Below are 19952 nucleotides of genomic sequence, written 5' to 3'. Positions count from 1 at the left end.
CTTTATCTTTTGATGGAGAAAGGCATAATACTTAATAAAAGCACTGGGAAAGATCTTATTTCTAAATTTCCTCCGATTCCCTAATCTACTTTTTCACTCCATCAATTTGTTTCCCCAATTAATCCTGTCTTCTGCCTCTGAGTTCTTAACACACGAAGGATGAAATCCTGGCCCTGTTGAAGTTAGTGGGAATTTTGGCATTTACTTTAATGGGGCAAGGATGTTCCCTTAAGGAACCAGTTCAGATGTCTCAGAACAGGGTTCAAGACTCTGCACGGTCAGTAAACAGAGCTTTCAATGATGTAGCAGATATGGGAATGGATTTAGAAGAGATAACTCTATCGGCAGACATACTGCTATACAAGCTATCATTGCCAAGGGAGAGATCTATGGGTAGACTTTGTTTAACTTCCATTGGCCAGATAAGAACCACAGTAGCTTCAAGTGTCAGATATCTATCAATAAAATTCTCATTTTTATTTTTTGTTTACATTTTTTATGCTTTTGTCTCAGAAAAAAAGGAAATATTGTCTTTTATTTTCTTCTTTGCCATCTGGCTTTTTAAAGAATGGAATTACATGATTAGAGTTGGGTGGGAAACAGTTTTCCCAACCCACAAGAATTTTTGAGATTTAAAAAAAAAATTCCCGTCCCTAATCGTGATGAAAGGTTGAAATCTCACAAATTTCTGCACACCAAACATCTGAAATAACCAACCCACCAAGATATGGTCAATTGAAACATTTAATTTCAAATCTGACCTTTAAATTTTTTAAAAAACGTTTCCCTCCCATAAATTAACTGAAATTTCTCAACAAAAAGTCCTTTCAAAACAATAATGGAGCGTTTTTATTTTAAAAGTGCTGAAATGGGGCATTCCAACAATTCTGAAACTCTGTTTCCAAAAAATTTCAAAATGGGGAAACCATTGGAACCAACCCTTTCCCATGAAATGTTTTCATTTTGACAAATCGGCATTTTTCCAATGAAAAATGTTTGGTTGAAAAATTCCTGATCAAGAGTTTAAATGACAGAGTGAAATTTAAATACATCCATGCACAAAGATATGTCTGACTTTCAAGAGTGCTGAGCAGCTACAGTTGGGACCAGGTTCTCAAAAGATTTTCAACATACAGCAGCTCCCATGGTTCTGCAGGAGATGTGGGGGAATTCTCCACAGTCCTCAACAGGAGCTGAATCTCCACCTCTCTATGCTCCATTGAGACCAATGGGAGCTTCTGTGTACTGAGCTCTTTTGAAAATCTGCCTTTACACAAATAATCAGTCTGCAACTCCTAAAATAGGCTTGCTTTTAACTTTTAAAGTATAGCTACCATGCGTCTATGGAAGTGTTTTGTTTTTCCTAGGGAGGGAAAAAAGATTAATGATACTAATGGGACAGGACGAGGCCTGCCAATCTCTTCACAGGTTCATTTGTTTTCTCCAGGAAAGTCTGCAGGATTCTCACTAATTGGAAAATAACAGGGATGTCTTTGACCATTTAATAAACACTTTTAGTTGAAGACAGAGCTTTCCTTAATTAGAGCTAAAACTATTCCCAGATTTTCCTAGCTATATGCTGTAAATCTGAACGTTTGGGAGATGCTGGACATGAGTCTGCTATGCCGTCAGATCAGGACGACAGTGTTTGACACTCACGTTGCACTTACTTGGCATGGAGACGGGAGGCCAAAGTAGAAAGGAAGGATGGCCTAGTGGTAAGGGTACTCGCCTGGGCACCTGTAAGACCCTGCTCTGCCACGTTCTTGTGTGACAGTTGGCAAATCACTTGGGGCCAGATTTTCAAAGGTATTTAGGTACCTAAAGAAATAGGTAGACCACTAATGGGATTTGACAAAGGCCTAAGCATCTAACTCCCTTGGGAACTAGGCATTTTAAAAACCCTGCTACGCAACGATCTGCATCTTGAGGTGCCTGGTCCTGGGTCTCTCCGTGTCTCAGTTCCCATCTATAAAATGGGCATAATGGTATTTCCTTACTTCACAGAGATGCTGTGAGGATAAATCTGTTAAAGATTGTGAGGGGTAAGCCTTGGTGTGCTTCCCCTGATGCTTCATGCTTTATCAGCATGGTATTCTAACGAGTGTGCAAATATAATTGAGAGGCAAACTTGGTTGCTTTGAAATAGAAGAATAAATATGCGATTGCTGTGACTAATCTCCTGAATGCCAGTGCTGTGATAGCAACTCCTTGCTGCCCCCAGAGAACTGGGGAAAAGTGTGCTCTCCTCCCTGGTTTCTCTTTGCTTTTAACAAAGCCTCTCAGAACAGGTATATATTGTCTAGTTAGCAAGCCTCCTCCACTGGTAGCTGTAAAGGCCAGCTCTAAAAAGGACTTCCTGTTCCTCTTCATCAGTTTCACACAGAAAAAAGGATAAAAGACAAAAACACCATATCACTCGGGGGTGAACTCTTTGCACAAAATGATCACTCCATATCAGACTTTAGTCCTAATCCTCAAAGGAAACCTGCACAATGCTTTCAAAAGAGCCTAAATTCACAACTACGATAGACACTAAAAATCATGGTCTTATAAAGACACTGATATATGGTAGATTACAACAATCTGTAACCCACTAACTAACCCTCCTCTGTCTTATGACTGCAGAGGTACTGACTGCCCACTTCACCTGGAATGGTCTCTTGCAACATTTGTTAACTCCTTATGCTTAACAGTCTGTTCCACCTTGTATTGAGCTGTGACATTCTGATTAGCTTTTCCAGACCTGAAGAAGAGCTCTGTGTAAGCTCAAAAGCTTGTCTCTTTCACCAACAGAAGGTGGTCTAATAAAAGCTATTACCTCACCCACCTTGTATCTCTTCATCAATGGCACTTTCATACACACCTTTTCCATTGCTGTTACTGCTGAGTGCCTGGTGTAGATATTTATATGACTGAAATGCTATAAAGCTGGATTGTATTTAAACTGTATAGAAGGCTCACTTCGTGGTTTGATGGGATGCTTGACATTTGAAGAATAAATGTTACGGCTGGCAAGAAAACAAGAATTCTGTTTTGTGAAAAAATATCAAAATTTGTTTTCATTCTTTATCAGAACCAAAATGAGAACTTTTAAAATTTTCCATGAAAAAAACACAGTGTTTAGGGCACTCATCTGGGACGTGGGAGGCCCAAGTTCAGATCCTTGTTCTGCCTGATTTAGAGCTGGGACTTTAATCTGGGTCTCCCATATCCCAAATGCTTGCCCTGACAACCAGGCTATTGGCTATTCTGGATCAGTGTCTGTCTATCTGTGTCTCTGTGTCCCCAATACCTTGGACCTGTGAAACCTGCCCAAGTAATGGTTCATCAAAACTGGTACATTTCCACATAAAGATTTGGTTTTGAGGAATTGGCATTTTCCAATGAAAAAAACCTTTCACTGAATAATTCCCAGCCAGCTCTAATAAAAAGGACTGCAAGTCCAGCAGCGTGTCACATTTCTGGACGTGCACTGACTGCCCATCAACAATCCGAGCTATGTTGATTTAGTGTCGATATTAGATGGATGCCTAACTCCCTTACGCTCCCTTGAAAATCTCAACCTAAAACTTTTTTGAGGCACTTGCTCCCAGTGAGATCGTCAGCATTCACAGCTCGACACTGATGCCTACATTTCAGCGCATATAATTCATCATTTCAAAAGAAACACTTATGTAATCAGAACATCTCTGTGTCCCAGGTATTTGGTAATCAGGGTCAGGCACCCAATCCTAGCACTGCTGTCTCATCTCTCTCTGGGCAGCTTATGCATTGTTCAGCTGGAGAGTTTCTTCAGTTAGGTTCTGCACGGAATAAAATTGCTGCTCTTGGGAACTAGACACTTAAATGCATCAGATTTCAACAACTCTACTCCTGTGTTTGTGGGCCTGGCTTTCCACTGCATTAATCCAGTTTGATGCCATTGTAACCCTATTGAGCTCACTGGCATAAAACTGGAGTAAAGCACTGGTGAATCAGACCCTGTATATTTAAAGTGAAATTTACTCTTCCATCCTGCATCTGAAGAAGTGGGTTTTTTACCCACGAAAGCTTATGCCCAAATAAATCTGTTTGTCTTTAAGGTGCCACCGGACTCCTCCTTGTTTTTGTAGATATAGACTAACATGGCTACCCCCTGATACTGGACTCTTCCACTATTTCAAGAAACAAACATGATCCCTTCCTTCTTTTTCCTCTGTCAAAGGATCTTGAGGCTGATGTTCAGACGTGCTGAGTAAGTGTAGCTTGTACTAACATCAGGTGGAGAGCTGGATGCTCAACACTGCACCAAATCAGGTCCATAATGACAAAAGGAACTTCCTAAAGTGAGACTTCATGGTTCAGCCTCCTTTGATGCACAATAATTGTCCCCAGTACGGTAGATGTTCAAGACACTGGAACAATGTATATGAAAATTAATATAGTGATTTTATTTATGTCCTGGAGACAGTGAGGCATGCACTACCCTTGGGAACAGAGAACAAATACTGATTTCAGAAACTAAAGCCTTGGTTGATATATTTTCTCCATTAATAAACTATATCCAAGAGCTGAATGGAAACATAGAACAACAACTGCACTTTAAAAACTACATGAGGAAAGCAGTCAAGTTATCCAGGAAAACTGATTTCCTAAATAATTACTTTCTAGTTTATTGAGGTTTCACACAGAGCAAAGGGTCAGTGATGAAGGACTGTGCTGCTCTGTGATAAATAAGGTTAATGTTACGGTACAGCTCCGTGCTGTGGTCACGAGGCAAAGGTAGGAATATACGTGCACTTTCAAGGTTTGCTCTGAAGCGGAATGATACTTTCCTGTACGTGAGCTTGACTCTGCACTTTGCTCCAATCAGCAAAGCATTTAGGCACATGGCCAATCCCATTGACTCAACTGATATCAGTGGGACTACTCAGGTGCTTAAAGTTAAGCACATGCTTAAGTGCTTTGCTGGATCAGGGCCAGCACACTCAACATCTTGCAGGATCGAGCCCTGGAAAGGAAAGTAGATCTCCATGTTACTCGGAGACTGCATTGGGGCAGTATGTCTGAGTAGAAGTGCTAAAGAGCCAAGACCCAGGCTAGATTCTCCCATCAACCTTGCACTGCCTACTCCAGGGGTTAGGCTGGCTTAACTATGTTACTCAGGGGTGTGGATTTTTCACACCCTGAGCAAAGTAGCTGGTTTGACCTAACTTTTTTTGTGTGGACCTGGCTTTGGGCTACTCACACACTGTCACAGTTCCTTACCACGTTACCAAACCTCAGCAAAACCCTGTCTTGTTCTTGATGGTCTCTATAATGTTTGCTCAGGTCTGGAGTGAAATGACACTTTCCGGTATGAGAGCTCAGTCCTGCAAGGTGTAGAGAAAAATAAGGTGCATGCCAAAGATAAAAGCCTTCCATCCCGTTTTTAATATATTTCCAGCACAAAGTGTGCCGGAAGTGATTCACTTAGCATTAAGTGAAGAACCTTTAACATGATACATTAATTTTGGCTAGATATCTGTAGCTAACACACACATTCTCACTATCCACAGCTGGTGCAACTGGCCAACCTTTCAGTTCACCTTGAAAGCTTCAAGGTATTGGGTGAAATTCCACAAGATCTGAAATGTGAACAGGGTCATGGTTAGCAAATTGTACCAATAGAATACCCATTGCCTGAAAGCCATAGCTTACCCAGGATCTCCTGAAGGACCTAAGCCATCCTATATACCAGCATAGTTAACACAGTAGGTGCAGTTAGATGGCAACAAATGATGCCAGATCACAAACATTTTTTTTTGCAATCATAAGGCATCAAAAACTATATGAAAAGGCCAATAGTACTTGTATATCAAGGTGAATGGTGTCTGGGGAATACGATAGATAGTTATACAAGCTTGGGTAGGTAGATGAGGTAGGGATTGTGCCTTCTTTTGTTTGGAAAACACTTAGATTATGTGAATAAGTAACAATAGCTAGAGGAGCTATGGCATGTACCTGGCTAGAGCTGTGACCTTTACACACTGAGGGCCCTATTTCAAACCTTGGTACACCCACTATGCCCTCAAAATCCTGCATTTGCACATGGCAATACAGTAACTGCACACATAATTAAATACCTCTTTGGCATATGCACTTGTAGGCTTTGCAGACCCCACAGGCAAACCCGTGTGTTTGTGGGCATGCTTGTTCTGCCTACCTTGACTAGTCCTATAGAGAGCCTACAGCACATCCTCGCTTACCTTGCACAGCGGCAGGCAGCAGCTGAAACGGAAACAATATTAGCGACAAAGCAACTGCACTGTAGATTCACCTGATGGGAGCAGACTCGTCCCCTTTATCGAGCCAGTCCTGGGGCGGGATTATATACATGCACCAGAGTCCCCAGTTGTAGCCATGGGCAGCATTAGCATATTGCTGCACTTCAAAAGTGTTGTACTTGATGTTGTCAATAGCTGGTAGGATGATTCGCTTTCGATCTTCTTTGATCCGGGTAAGCGCTGGTTCCACCCTGGAGACAATAAAAGTAGCAAAATTTTTTTCTGGCCATTCAATAATCCAAACCCCTTTAGCAATCTGATAAAGTGAACAATGAAGTTCTCTAATGCTGCAAGCAATGACACAGAGAAGCAGCCGCCTCTGGTGCAGCTTAGAGTGATTTAATGCCGGTTAGGGTCGCACACAACAGCGACGGGGGGCATGGTGCAGATAACTTGTGCAGCAACAGCTCCTCAATTGCATGGAATTGATGGATCAGAGGAATTAAATATCACCATTTTATCTTCAAGGTCACTAGTTTGGATCCAGCCTGGTCAGTGGTTACTAGGGATTTAGCAACCAAAGTTTCCCCTGATGCCTTTTCAGTGGCCATTGAGAAATGAGTTGGGGTTCCCATTCCTCTTCCTCATGGGAAAGGGTATATAAAATTTGTAAAAACACCATCAGAATTAGCAATAATTGATGTCCTGGTTGGCTGTCTCTGGAAGAACCACCTCTAGGGATGGGGGGACAATTTGGTCTTGATGGTTCTTGAAGAACAGAACTCACCAAGGGCTGAATGAGTATGAAGACACTGCTTGTTTTTTAAGACTGGTCCCTCTAGCTCAGGGTCGACTGGTAAGCCTACTCTGTACCTTCTATACCACATGTATCAAGAGAGGACTTCAACCCCCAGGCTTTTCGGCCCAGCAGCTTTCACAAATACTATAATCATTTCAAAATACTTAAGTTGATGAAGAGCATTGCAAAGGGAACTATGCTCCAGCGGGTTTAAGAACATGCTAAAAATACTGCACACCGTTATCCCTCAGTGAAGTGCTAGGTAAATATTAACTTACAGATAGGGAAATGGAGGCAATGAAGGTCACTGGCTGGTGCAAGGCCACAAAGCAAATCAGTGGTAGGTCTGGGAGAAGAACTCAGCAGTTCCCAGCTCCTACTGCCTTTCTAGTCCCTTAGATAATGCTCCCTCTTCCAGAAAACATAAACAATTAAGGATGAACCTAAACACTGAAGATTTTACAAAACTCTCAAACTTCTTTAATTTTTTTTTTAATTTTTGTGGAAGTGGTGGTTTGTTGGATTCATGAAACTCGTGAGAGGTTAAACACTCATTTTCCCCATGATTTAAAAACTCATGCTTTGTTTTATTTTTAAGTGAAATTATTTTTTCTCTTTGCTGACTTTCTTGCATATTAGGTATAAAAGCTGTACAGACAGCAGATACGTTGAGAAACCATCCCCAAGTCTCATCGTGAAATGCATCCTCTCTGGTTTTCTGCTTCCTTCCATTTGCTGAAACATCGTGGGTCCAATCCTGCAAGGTGTGAAGCATGCCAAGCAACCTTAGCTCACAGCAGGAGTAAAGGGTGATCAGCTCCTCTGAAGAGCTGCTCAGCACCTTGCAGAATCAGGTTCCATATGCACCTCAGCTGTGACTGTTCCTTAGGCATTCGTACCAATTTTTTTTTATTGCATGTTGTTTAAATAGGCAATGCACCCAAAGCACAAAGCAGCATATTCTTCTGCTGGAGTGACAAGTAACATCTGCGTGGATTCCTGGACTGCAGTACATTAGTTAGGATGCCAATTTGCGGGATCTTTGGGCCAGACTCATGCACACTCATGCAGAGTCAATGTGACCTAGCAAATCAGGATAAATAGCAACTTTGCCATTTATACAAGATTATAGTTATGAGATTAAGTGTCTTTGAAGGACAGTGGGTGTCCAAGGGAAAAGCTCCTGATATTCTAAGAAAGCAGGGTGGAATTCAAAAAGATGGATCTGCATAAATTATATCTGTGCTTGTCAGGCTACAGACATCAGGAGACACACAGAAAGACCTTGCCAAAGTGACTGAGGTGTCAGCCAGCCACTCTTCCCCTATCACAGAGCTTGTGAATAATCTCAGTGGGAGCATCTCCCACTCTGGTTCTGCCTGAAAAATGAAGCATTTGAAAATACCAAACAGCTGCAGATGTCACTTATGACATACCACTAATGGTGTATCTGCAAGAGGAGCCCTCCTCTTGTTGTGACATAGGTTACGGAAGAAGTCACCTTGGTGCACATTATTGTCAAATAAGAACCATCTGAGGAAAGAGCCCTAAAGGATTTATGGGCTTTCCAGAAAAGGGAGAGAGGGATTTTTCCCCCTCGTTTCTTCTCAGCATTGATAAATGGGTCGGAGTGTCCTGCCGTTACTGGTGTTATTCATCTTATGTACATTTATCTGCAATAACTGTGGAGCTATGGTCTGCAATGTGGTACAGTGGATAAGAATGTGCCACTGTTGTATAATCTTGGGTAAGATACTTCACCAGTCTGTGTCTCAGGCTATGTCTGCTCTGCCCCACAGTTCGGACTACGGGGGGGCTGAATAGCAGTGAGCACCAAAGTGCTGCCCTGTAACTCCTCCCTGTAGATGCGGCAGAGGTGAACTAAAAGGTTCCTAGTTTACATTAATGTAGCCCTCTTCAAACTGGACTATGTTCATGCAAACTAGGAACCTTTTCAGTTTGTGTCCGCCTGGATATTTTTTTTCCTTTTGATTTGTTTTGTTTCGGGTCATTTTGGGATGTTTTCTCACACCCCCACCTTTTTTATGTTAATTTTTTAATGGGACACCATTTCTAAACAAAAAATCAAAACCTTTCTTTTTGAGCCATTTCAATTTTTTCCCCCAGTTTTTTTCCAGCTGAAACTATTAGGCTGAACTTGACCCACTTACAATTTGCCAAAAAAAAAAAAAAAAAGCCCAGCTATAATCCTAACCCAGTCAAATACCCACTGAGTAGACACAAAGCAAAGCCCTCAAAAGATATGGCCCATTGCTCTGAAAGAAGTAGTGCCCGCATTAAGCGACAGCGATTTACAACTAATACAACTAATGATGACCATTCAATGAGTCTGGAGCTGCAAGCTCTAATACTGTAGGTAGATATCCAAAGCGTAGGTGACGTTTCATATTTTCCTTCTCCTTCAAACTACTGGTATCTGGCATCACATTGTTCTCCTTCCTTCAGCCTAAGCTCCTCTGACCACCAAGAGATCTCTCAATGCATTTCATGACTCTAAGGAAAGCCACTGGCCGTCTACAAGTTCTCCGAGCTAGTCCAGTATCTTCAGCAATAACACATGGTGAGGGACTTCTAGGTAACTGGTATTACAGCAGGATGAAATTGGTGACAAATTTTCACAAACAATTTTGCAAGCTATTTTGATCTTTTGTGAAATTTGAGGAGTCAGAAAGTTATTCACAGTGAACCCCCCAAAAAGCCACTTTCCTGTTAAAATTTGCACTTGTGAATTTTGAACAAGCTAAAAGAGGAGGGGCTACAGCCTCAATACCACCAAAAACACATGGTCCAGGGCAATTAGCAGAGTGCTGGAAGCTGGAAAGCCCTGAGTTCTATTCCTGCCTAGCAGACTTCATGTGGGTGCTGTGTAAACGCAAGGTATTACTATGTCTGTAAACATTCCTGCCCCTATTTTACAATGGACAATCTGAGGATAAGTTAAGTGACGTGTTAAGATCACACAACAAGTCAGTATCTGAACCAGGACTGGAATTCAGGTCCCCTAACTTCCCAATGCATCTCCAGGCAAGTAACTTTACCTCTGAGTACCCGTGTCCTCATGAACAGAAATCATTCACATTCACATATTCTGAACTATAAAGATCTGATTTTTAAAACAAATGTATTCCTTATATATCCCACCATCTGTTTTAGCCACAACCTTCACAAAGGGGACATTAGAATGTGTGGCTCAAGACAAAGGGAATTAGAAAACATTTAAAAAGCAGAGAAGCTGCCTGATACTATTTCTCAGCAAAATCCAAAACAAGTTGATTTTTCCATTAAGCACTACGTACCTGTGAAATTTCACAGCTTGATGTGCCAAATCAGTGGTAATAGGAATGCAGAGATGAGGTATTCCAACACCATGCTACAGCTCATCCCGATGTTGCTCAGGACTGTTATTATCACAGATTCCGTCAACACCTTTTTTACTGCAGAACCTAATTGTGCTCTGTTTTGCAGAACAGCTGCCAAGACCCGTATGAAATATTTAGCCAGCTGATCTAATGGAAAGTTGCCGTAACAGGACTGGCATACTGTGGCATGAGTGGCATACTGTGTTACATTATTGTTTCAGGTAATCCATGAAATATGAGCCATCTATTGTTGGGTGTTGCCAGCTAAATTCAGGCTTGGTGTAACTCCAGTGCCGTTGATGGAAACTACTCCAGATTTGAGATTGCCTCCATGGGCTGAGCTGCACTGACAGCAAATCCTTTGTCAATTTGGCTAGTAATTCTGGCTTTGTTTACCTAATCACTTATAAAGAAAAGGAGGACTCGTGGCACCTTAGAGACTAACAAATTTATTTGAGCATAAGCTTTTGTGAGCTACAGCTCACTTCATCAGATGCATTCAGTAGAAAATACAGTGGGGAGATTTATATACACAGAGAACATGAAACAATGGGTGTTACCATACACACTGTACCGAGAGTGATCAGGTAAGGTGAGCTATTACCAGCAGGAGAGCGGGGGTGGGGGAACCTTTTGTAGTGATAATCAAGGTGGGAATGACCGACAGGGGATGGGTCACTTGATGATTACCTGTTCTGTTCATTCCCTCTGGAGCACCTAGCACTGGCCACTGTCAGAAGACAGAATACTGGGCTAGATGGACCTTTGGTCTGACCCAGTAAGGCCATTCTTATGTTCTTAACACAGTGACTTTAACAAAAGCCATGTGTGGTTTGAACACCTTTTATATTTTTTGCTTCTTCATGTTTTTTTAATGGCATCAAAGGCCCTTTTGGAACACAAGTTACCATTCCGAATCAGACTGTCTAGCAAAGTATCCTGCCTCTAGCAGCATCTGATGCTCTCAAGGAAGGCAGCTCCTCTTCAACGCTTCCCCCCTTGATTATCACTACAAAAGGTTTTTTCCCCCCTGCTCTCCTGCTGGTAATAGCTCACCTTACCTGATCACTGTCGGTACAGTGTGTATGGTAACACCCATTGTTTCAGGTTTCTGTGTATATAAATCTCCCCACTGTATTTTCCACTGAATGCATCCGATGAAGTGAGCTGTAGCTCACGAAAGCTTATGCTCAAATAAATTGGTTAGTCTCTAAGGTGCCACAAGTCCTCCTTTTCTTTTTGCGGATACAGACTAACACAGCTGCTGCTCTGAAAACTAATCACTTATGGTTTTTTAAGGGAGTAATATTAAATCTTTTAAAGTAATTTATGTTTTATTCTCATTTTAAGATGCTACACTATGTGGATGTACTCGCCCTCCTTATGGAGGCTACTGTTCTACCCTACCTTTGTACCACCTCCTCCAGCACACAAGGAAGTCAGGAGTTCTGGGCAGCTCCCAGTACAGAGAGAGCTGAAGCTTAAATTGCTTACAGATAAACTCCAAGAGTTAAATGCTCCAGAATGATCAACTGCAATACAGTATTTGAATGTTTCCTCTCCGCACGTCTGTTCCCACTTCCTCAGCAGCTTGAGCTGTGAAATTTCACAGGTACAAAACAGAGAAATCCCTGTGGTTTGCAGAGAAATACAATCATGCAGCCATTCTGCCTAGCTCCGAATAGTGGGATTAAGCAACAGCCCTGTGTTATGGGCTAGACAGAGCTGTGCCACTCCAGGTGCAGCTCTGAGAGGCGTTGTGAAGCTAGGAAGCAGGCTGCCGCACCAGATTTAAAGCGGGCACAACACAGAGTTCCCCTCCAAGCCATGTCTCTGGCCCTATCCTGCCCATTTTGCTCAAGCTATTGCTGACAGTAGAAGCAGCTTTGCCGTCTCTTGGTACTCCCTGACCATAAGAACCCCCATTGGGCTAGGCTCCTGAATTGGGGCGCATTAGGTCAGGAGAGAGGTTCCTTGTGCTTTCCCCTTCCCTCAAGTAGCTGCACAGCAGCCAAGCGAAACTAACCTCTTTAGACTGCATTTTAAGTGTCCAAGATGGACAGCACTAGGAGGCTGCCCTCAATGTGCATTTACTGGGAGACTACCGCCTCCCTTCCTACCACCTGCCTGAGCTCCTACACCAATGATCTCTCTTACTTTCTATCCCACCTACAGATACTCCCCTCCCGCATCAAACGATACCATAACAAACAAAAAAAGCTTCAGAAAGAACGTAGATGCACTAACCCTGTAAGCAGGTGAAGAGGAGGTCCGACGATCCTTGGTGCACTAGCGGAGCACTGATAATGCCTCTAAAAGTCATAGGCCACAAACAGTGAATCTTGGCTAGTTTTAGAGAAACTGGGATCAGCAATTGTGAATAGGCAATTTCAATTTTCCAAGTATCGCCTAAAGTTATAGATAACCTCATTCCAATGTAAGGCTCTTTACAACAGGTATCAGAGCTGCCACCTCAAGGCTTGAGTTGCTATGCTTCTGTTCTTACCTGATTTGGTTTGAAAGCTTTGTTTTAGCTTCTAGAGTTCTCTATAACACACACGGGGGAGGGGGGACATATAATATTCAGCTTGTCTGAGGATGAGCCTTTGTTCTTGAGGGTGTAATTTGTGCTCGCGTTTTTGTGTTGGCAGAATGAACTGTGGGCATAGATATGAGCATTTGCACCTCTAAATACCGGCACTGCAGTTAGGTAGCTAGATGTGCCTAAATTCTGATTTGTTCACACAGTTCAACTGTGGGCAGAAAAATGGATGCATAAATTGTGTAGGTGCCACTTGCAGCTGTAAAAGTGATGCCATCCCTCTTAGAACAGACTAGATGTTTTTAGCGCTTGTGTGTCATTTTCTGCTAAACGCAAAGCAAACAGACAGTAGCCCTGCTATGTCACTGCAATTTTCAACTGCAGATGCTCTTTTGACAAGCATCCAAATGTGTCTGGATACCTTTTCGTGTGAGAGAGATGAAGCTTTGCAGATATTTCAGAACCCTAAATACTTCGTCAGCATTGTAGCTCTACGTGGAAACAGAAGGGAGGCCTGCAGTGCTCCTCAACTGTCTCTTCCTTTGGCACCTTACATTCAAGCTCTGCTACACAGACCCTAGAAATGGGCTCATGGGGTTCAATCCTGCAGCAACTGAAACCAGTGGCAAAACTCCCGCTAACTTCAAAGGGTGCAGGATCAGGCCTATAATGATACATTCCAAACACCAGAACTGCATTTTGAAGTTTGGGCCCATTTTTCATGGCTACTGGGTTGTTGGCCTCTGTATGAATTAACATGCTTTACGGGCGCAGAACTGCATCTATTGTTGACAATTAACTAAGCCAAAAGGGACAATTTTTTCCTCACACACATTTTATAGATACCATGGATTCTAAACTAAACAGATATTCAGTTTTCAATTTAGTGCTTCTTCCTAGGACTGCTTCAGTTTTTAGCTAAGACACACACAGTGGAGACTACTGGCTGGAAATGTAGATGGAAGAAAAGGTCTCCCTTTCTCTCTTCTAATGAGAAATGTTACCTAGGAATTTCTTATGCTTCTTCTCTCTCTTAGCTACTGGTGGATTGCTAAGGTTGAAAGAGAGAGAGAGAGAGAACATTCAACTTGATTCTCATATATTCTCTATCAGGTGAATGGTGTATTTTTATGGTGATTTATTTCTCCAGAACAGCGTCAGAAATGCTTTTTATTCTAAGGCCCCGATTCTGTAACTGACAGTGCATAGGGCATAGTTCTGCAACTGCATGGATTCTCATTGACTTCAACAGATCTCCCAGCAGACACAAAGATGCCCTGGTATGCAGTCAACTGCAGAAGAGACTTCAGTAAGCATCTCTTTCTTTCATAAATCATCAACAGGAATATGCAAGTCCAGACTGTGGACTTGATCAACAGCCCCCAAAAAGCTGCTTGTTTTCTCCAAAGTGTTGAATGCTTGAGATCCACCTGAATATAGATGTGCATGTGCATTTACTCCTTTTGTCTTCTTAAAAATTATGGGGCCGAGTTTTAAAAGGTGATGAGCACTCACATTGGTATCAACGGGTGCTACAGGTGCTGGGCTCTTCTGAAGAGCTGGCTCTCAAATTTGAAGACTTCTATGGAAAACAAGGAGAGTTAACGCAAGAATCAGGAGGCAGAATTTGGCCCAAAGCATCACAGAAGTCTGTAACGCGATCCAGAACACTGGGGTGAGGTCAGAGCTTGTACTGTGATCAGATTGGCTCCTCTAAAAGTCACTTTAAACCTATTGTAAAAGTCTATCACTGGATAGGTTAGCAATCTATGTTTGAGACTGGCCAATTCACAGCACATCAAATGCCAGAGGCAAATCAGTGGGAACAGGAATCATATGCTTTATATTCTTCCACCCTTATCAATTTGTCAAGGCGTAGATGCCAATTGGAAGGCCTGATTTTTCACAAAGCTACAACACTAAAACGAATAGCTTTTACCCAAAGCACTGATAAAGCAGGTTCCAAGTGAAGTCTTCAATGTGCTGCAAGACTATAATATAGCCTTTAAGAAAGTCAGGCCACCCGCAGACATCAAGCAATTGTTTTTAAAGGCATAACATAGAAATAAAAACATGTGATCCAAGAGAAATCATAAATACGATACAGGCCAGATCCTGAGCTGTTGTGAACTGATGTAGCTCCACGGACTTCAATGCAGCGAGACCAATTTACATCATCTGAAGCATTCATTCAGTACATCTCCAGCTCCTCTCACATCTCAAATAGTTCTGAGCTGATATAGTCTAGAAGTAGTTTCGACATATACTCAGATTAGAGACATCATGGTCCAGCAGACAGGGCAGCGAACTGGAACTCAATGGATGTAGGTGCTATTCCTAGCTCTGCCACTGACCTGCTCTGTGACCTTGAGCTGGTCATTTCACCTGTCTATGCCTGTTTGCCCTCCCACGCTTTTCGGTCTTAGATTTTTAAGCTCACTGGGACAGGGACTGTATTTCTGATGTTTGTTCAGTGCCTGGCACAATGGGGTGCTAATGTCATTCAAATATTTTTAAAATATATATAATCTGTGTAAACAGAAAGCTCATTTTCCATATGATTTTATACACCATCTTAAATTTCCACTGGCAATATAGTTTATCGTACATAGAACAGTAAATCTACTGAGACATATTTCTCCATTTAAGATAGTCAAACAAATATTACACTGGGTATGTCTGTGCAGTAACTAAGTGCTCAGAGAGTTAAAAATAATCATATCCATTTCCTCGCACTGCAAGAGAAGAGAGGAAATTCCTCATCTGTTCTACCTGACATCTTTATCAGCTTTTCTGAACTGCCCTTCGAGATTTCAGACCTGCAGTCCACCAGCCAGAATAGAATGAACACTGCAAAACACACCTGCTTCAGAGTTAAAAGATCAGCTCTTTGGCAGCCAAATCTGAATAGCTCTTGTCTGCATCACTGAAAAGCAATGAGGATGCTTCAGTGAGTATTCCACGTTGTTTAGGTAGATGAATAGTTGGAGTTGTTTTTCTGGCTTGTCCTCCATATGTATACTGGCACTGTCCTATAAATCTCAAAAGCCCACATGGCATATGCTGTATGCTTCTCTCTTTATTCAATGAAGTAATTTTAGTATACTTCTGCTGTCTGAAACGTGTACTCCATTAAGCTACAAAATTGATCTTAAATGACTGATAAATGCTTTGGAAAAAGAGAAGCTTTCTAGATGCCACGCAATCATGGAGGACTTCAGTGTTGGGGCGGGGGGTCTCGTGCTGCCAGTACGAAAACATCCTTGGAATTTCTAAACATTTAAATGACAATTTCCTCACTCAAAAAGTGTTGCAGCCAATATGGAGGAATACTTTATTAGACCTTGTCCTAACAGATAAAGAGGAACTGATCACAGAACTAAACATTAACAGTAGTGTTGGTAATATGCACTCAAAATAAAGTTGAGACCAGTAGCATATATATTTGGTGCTTTAATAGGGCCAATTTCACAAAGCTAAAAACAATAATAAGCTAAATCAGCTGGGAGGAAGAATTTAATTAAGAAAGTGTGAGTGATAATTGGAAATAATTTAAAAATGCTTTAATAGATGCCCCCAAAGCCAGAATCCTGTGTTGGTTAAAAAGCTGACCTAGTTTAGAGGGGAAGTGAAGGCAGTTGTAAAAAATATTAAAAAGAATATATATTGAATAGAAAAAAGGGGAAGTTGATAGTGATGACTATAAATCAGAAGTTAGAAATTGTAGAAAGTTGATAAGGGACGCAAAGGGACATAAGGAGAGATCTATGGCCAGCAGAGTTAAGGACAATATGAAGGTGGTTTTTAAATATATCAGGAACAAAAAGAATTGGTCTATTACTAGATATAAATGGAATGGTAGAATTATCAAAAATAATGCAGAAAAGGCAGAAGTGTTTAATGAATATTCTGTATTTGGGAAAAAACAGATGATATAGTCTCATGCAGGAGACTGGACTAGATGACCTCTCGAGGTTCCTTTCAGTCCTACACTTCTATGATATGAAGATAATAACTTTCTTTCCATTCCACTATTATCTCTGAAAGATGTTAAACAGAAGTTACACAATTAGACATTGTTAAATTAGCAGTTCCAGATAACTTGCATCTAAGAGTTTTTAAAGAGCTGGCTGAGGAGTTTGCGGGACCATTAATGTTGATTTTCAAGAAGTCTTGATGTACTGAGGAAGTTCCAGAAGACTGGAAGAAAGTCTTATAGAGACAGACTCCACAGTTTCATTTATTTAGCTTAACAAAGAGAAGGTTAACGGGTGATATCATTACAGTCTATAAGTAACTACAAATATTTGATAATGGGTTCTTCAGTCTAGTAGAGAAAGGTGCAATGTGATCCAACAGCTGGAAGTTGAAGCTACACAACTTCAGAGAAGAAATAAAGTGTAAATTTTTTAACAGTGAGGGTAATTAACCATTGGAACAATTTACCAGGGTTGTGGTGGATTCCCCATCACTGACCATTTTAAAATCCAGATTAGATGTTTTTCGAAAAGATGTGCTCTAGGAATTACATTGGGAAAGTTCTATGAGCTGTGTTATACAGGAGTCCAGTCTAGATGATCACAATTGTCCCTTATGGAATCTAGGAGATAAGTGCATTGCAAAGCACACACTTACTGTGAATGCTCTTCCTGCAATCTTAGAGTTATAGAGGGGTGATGCTATAAGCAAAGTGACAGGTTTGACATTGTAGGGAGAGTGGTCACTTTGGATGAGCTATTACCAGCAGGATAGTGAGTTTGTGTGTGTGGTTTTTGGGAGGGGGGTGAGAGAACCTGGATTTGTGCAGGAAATGGCCCAACTTGATTATCATGCACATTGTGTAAAGAGTTGTCACTTTGGATGGGCTATCACCAGCAGGAGAGTGAATTTGTGTGGGGGGGTGGAGGGTGAGAAAACCTGGATTTGTGCTGGAAATGGCCCACCTGATGATCACTTTAGATAAGCTATTACCAGCAGGACAGTGGGGTGGGAGGAGGTATTGTTTCATATTCTCTGTGTGTATATAAAGTCTGCTGCAGTTTCCACGGTATGCATCCGATGAAGTGAGCTGTAGCTCACGAAAGCTCATGCTCAAATAAATTGGTTAGTCTCTAAGGTGCCACAAGTACTCCTTTTCTTTATAAGCAAAGGGTGATCATAAAGGGGCTTTTCACAACTGGGAACCAAAGAGCCATAAGTTTTACTTCTATCCCTAGACATGCCATATCACCTCATTGATTTCATTCTGGTGATGCAGATTTCAAGTGATGGTGGAATTTGGTCCACACTTTTTTGCCCAAGATTGTTAAGAAGCAGAATTTTATAATAGGGTGCAAAACATCTCTAACATCCTGCAGGTCCCCACAAAAGCAGACCTGGAGTAATAAAAGTGGCTGAGTAAAACAGCCTGAGCATTGTCTCCAGGTCAGTTATTGATTACTAGGAAATCAGCCTTTTCCTTGCTTTAAAGTACATCTTGAGAATCCCAATACAACATAATGCACTACACATTTTTATATAGAACAGCAGGTCTAAAATCATATTCCTAGACCTGGGGCCCCACAAAGCTATACCAAAAGCTTGGTTCCCTCTAACTTCATTAAGATCCATATTTTCTACACTGTAAAAGAACACGTGCTTCTGGGGATAATCTCCAAAGATGGGCTACGCTAGTCACAGATCTACATGTCCCAGATCCTTTTTTCTGTGCTAAGCTCTCTTGGCCTCTTTTGTATACTGAAATCTCTTGATGAACTCCTTTTACTCCTCTGCTTTTTATGGCAACACTCCATTCTGTAGCACTATTTTTAATTACTACTGTACTGCATAGCTCCATTCAGGGCTTAGACACAACTATGATGGAAAGCAAGCCATTATGTCTCCTTTTATGGATCCCAGCACTCTTTTCATGGCTCCTAATATGTGGCAGTCTCTGTCTTTCACTTTCTGATTTCTACCTTCCTGAGCTCAACACCGTCTCTTTCTCATCCATAGAATTAACACACTCATCTCTCAATCCTCATGATCTTTTATTCCCCCGCTCCACCGGCTCCAATAACTTAATTCACGTTCTTTCCTCTCTGTCATTTACTCTCTCCCGCTCCATCTCAAAGATGGAATGTTATGTTATGCTCCACATCTTCTGTAACACAGTTAATCGTGGCTGTGCAGTGGTTGTAACCTAAAGCCATGAGTGTGTTGCTTAACTGGAAAATGGGTGCATCTAAATAAAAAGGAAAGAAAGTTGGCATTACAGAGTGAATGCAGAACTCCACTCAGCTGCAGGGAGACACAACTAAACGATGTGGACCTAATCCTGCTCTCACATATGATTGCACAACTCTCATGGGCCGGAGTGTGAGCAGCACAATGCATCTGAGGGTACTTTGTGCGTGGCTCATCATTATGTTACATTGTTAAAACCCTGACATCATCCTGTACCTTCTGTGTATTGTATTCTTTTGCAGCCCTCTCCCAGTATCTCACCCCGACCTTCCCTCCTTATTTCACCATAACTCTCTGGTCCCAGTTACTCTTCCCAACTCAACTTCTTTCAAAGCCTATTGTACTCCTGTGCCTTTCTGCTATGTGTTCCCTATAAAAAGAGAGGGAGATGGAAAATGAGAAATAGCTGTGAATTTTAAAAAGATATAAGCAGAGAAAAAAATATCAAACACAGATAGGTTCATTCCCTGTCACATAGCCCTATGACATCCAGAAATTGATTGGGATCTGAGACCACAGAACACCTCTGCAGGACTTACACGGGGACTTCCAAATGTACAGAAAGGTAAAGAAGTCTCTGCATCTTATACAAGCTTGTGAGCCTGGGGGGCCAGATCCTCAAGCTACACTTGTGCTGAAACTGGTACAGCTGGGCATGAGGAGCATCACTGGCTTTATGCTTCCACCCATCCCTGGTATATGGCTCTTTTGAGTTGCACCTAGCTGCAACAGCTCTCAGTGGGCTGTACCAGCAGCCA

The 19952-nt window shown here is 41.7% G+C and overlaps 1 protein-coding gene across 3 annotated transcripts in view; it reads right to left on the bottom strand.

Moving 5' to 3' along the window:
* The window catches only part of GALNT9 (polypeptide N-acetylgalactosaminyltransferase 9), a 225139-nt gene that overhangs the window by 117168 nt on the left and 88019 nt on the right, over positions 1 to 19952 (bottom strand). For all 3 annotated transcript variants that reach the window (XM_084649613.1, XM_084649614.1, XM_084649615.1), the window contains one exon: positions 6302 to 6499. In XM_084649613.1, coding sequence (XP_084505739.1) covers positions 6302 to 6499 — 198 coding nt within the window. The remainder of the gene's footprint in view (positions 1 to 6301; positions 6500 to 19952) is intronic.

Source organism: Lepidochelys olivacea (assembly GCF_965140295.1).
Source record: "Lepidochelys olivacea isolate rLepOli2 genome assembly, chromosome: 15".
Taxonomy (NCBI): domain Eukaryota; kingdom Metazoa; phylum Chordata; order Testudines; family Cheloniidae; genus Lepidochelys; species Lepidochelys olivacea.
This window is presented reverse-complemented; position numbering and strand designations above follow the sequence as displayed.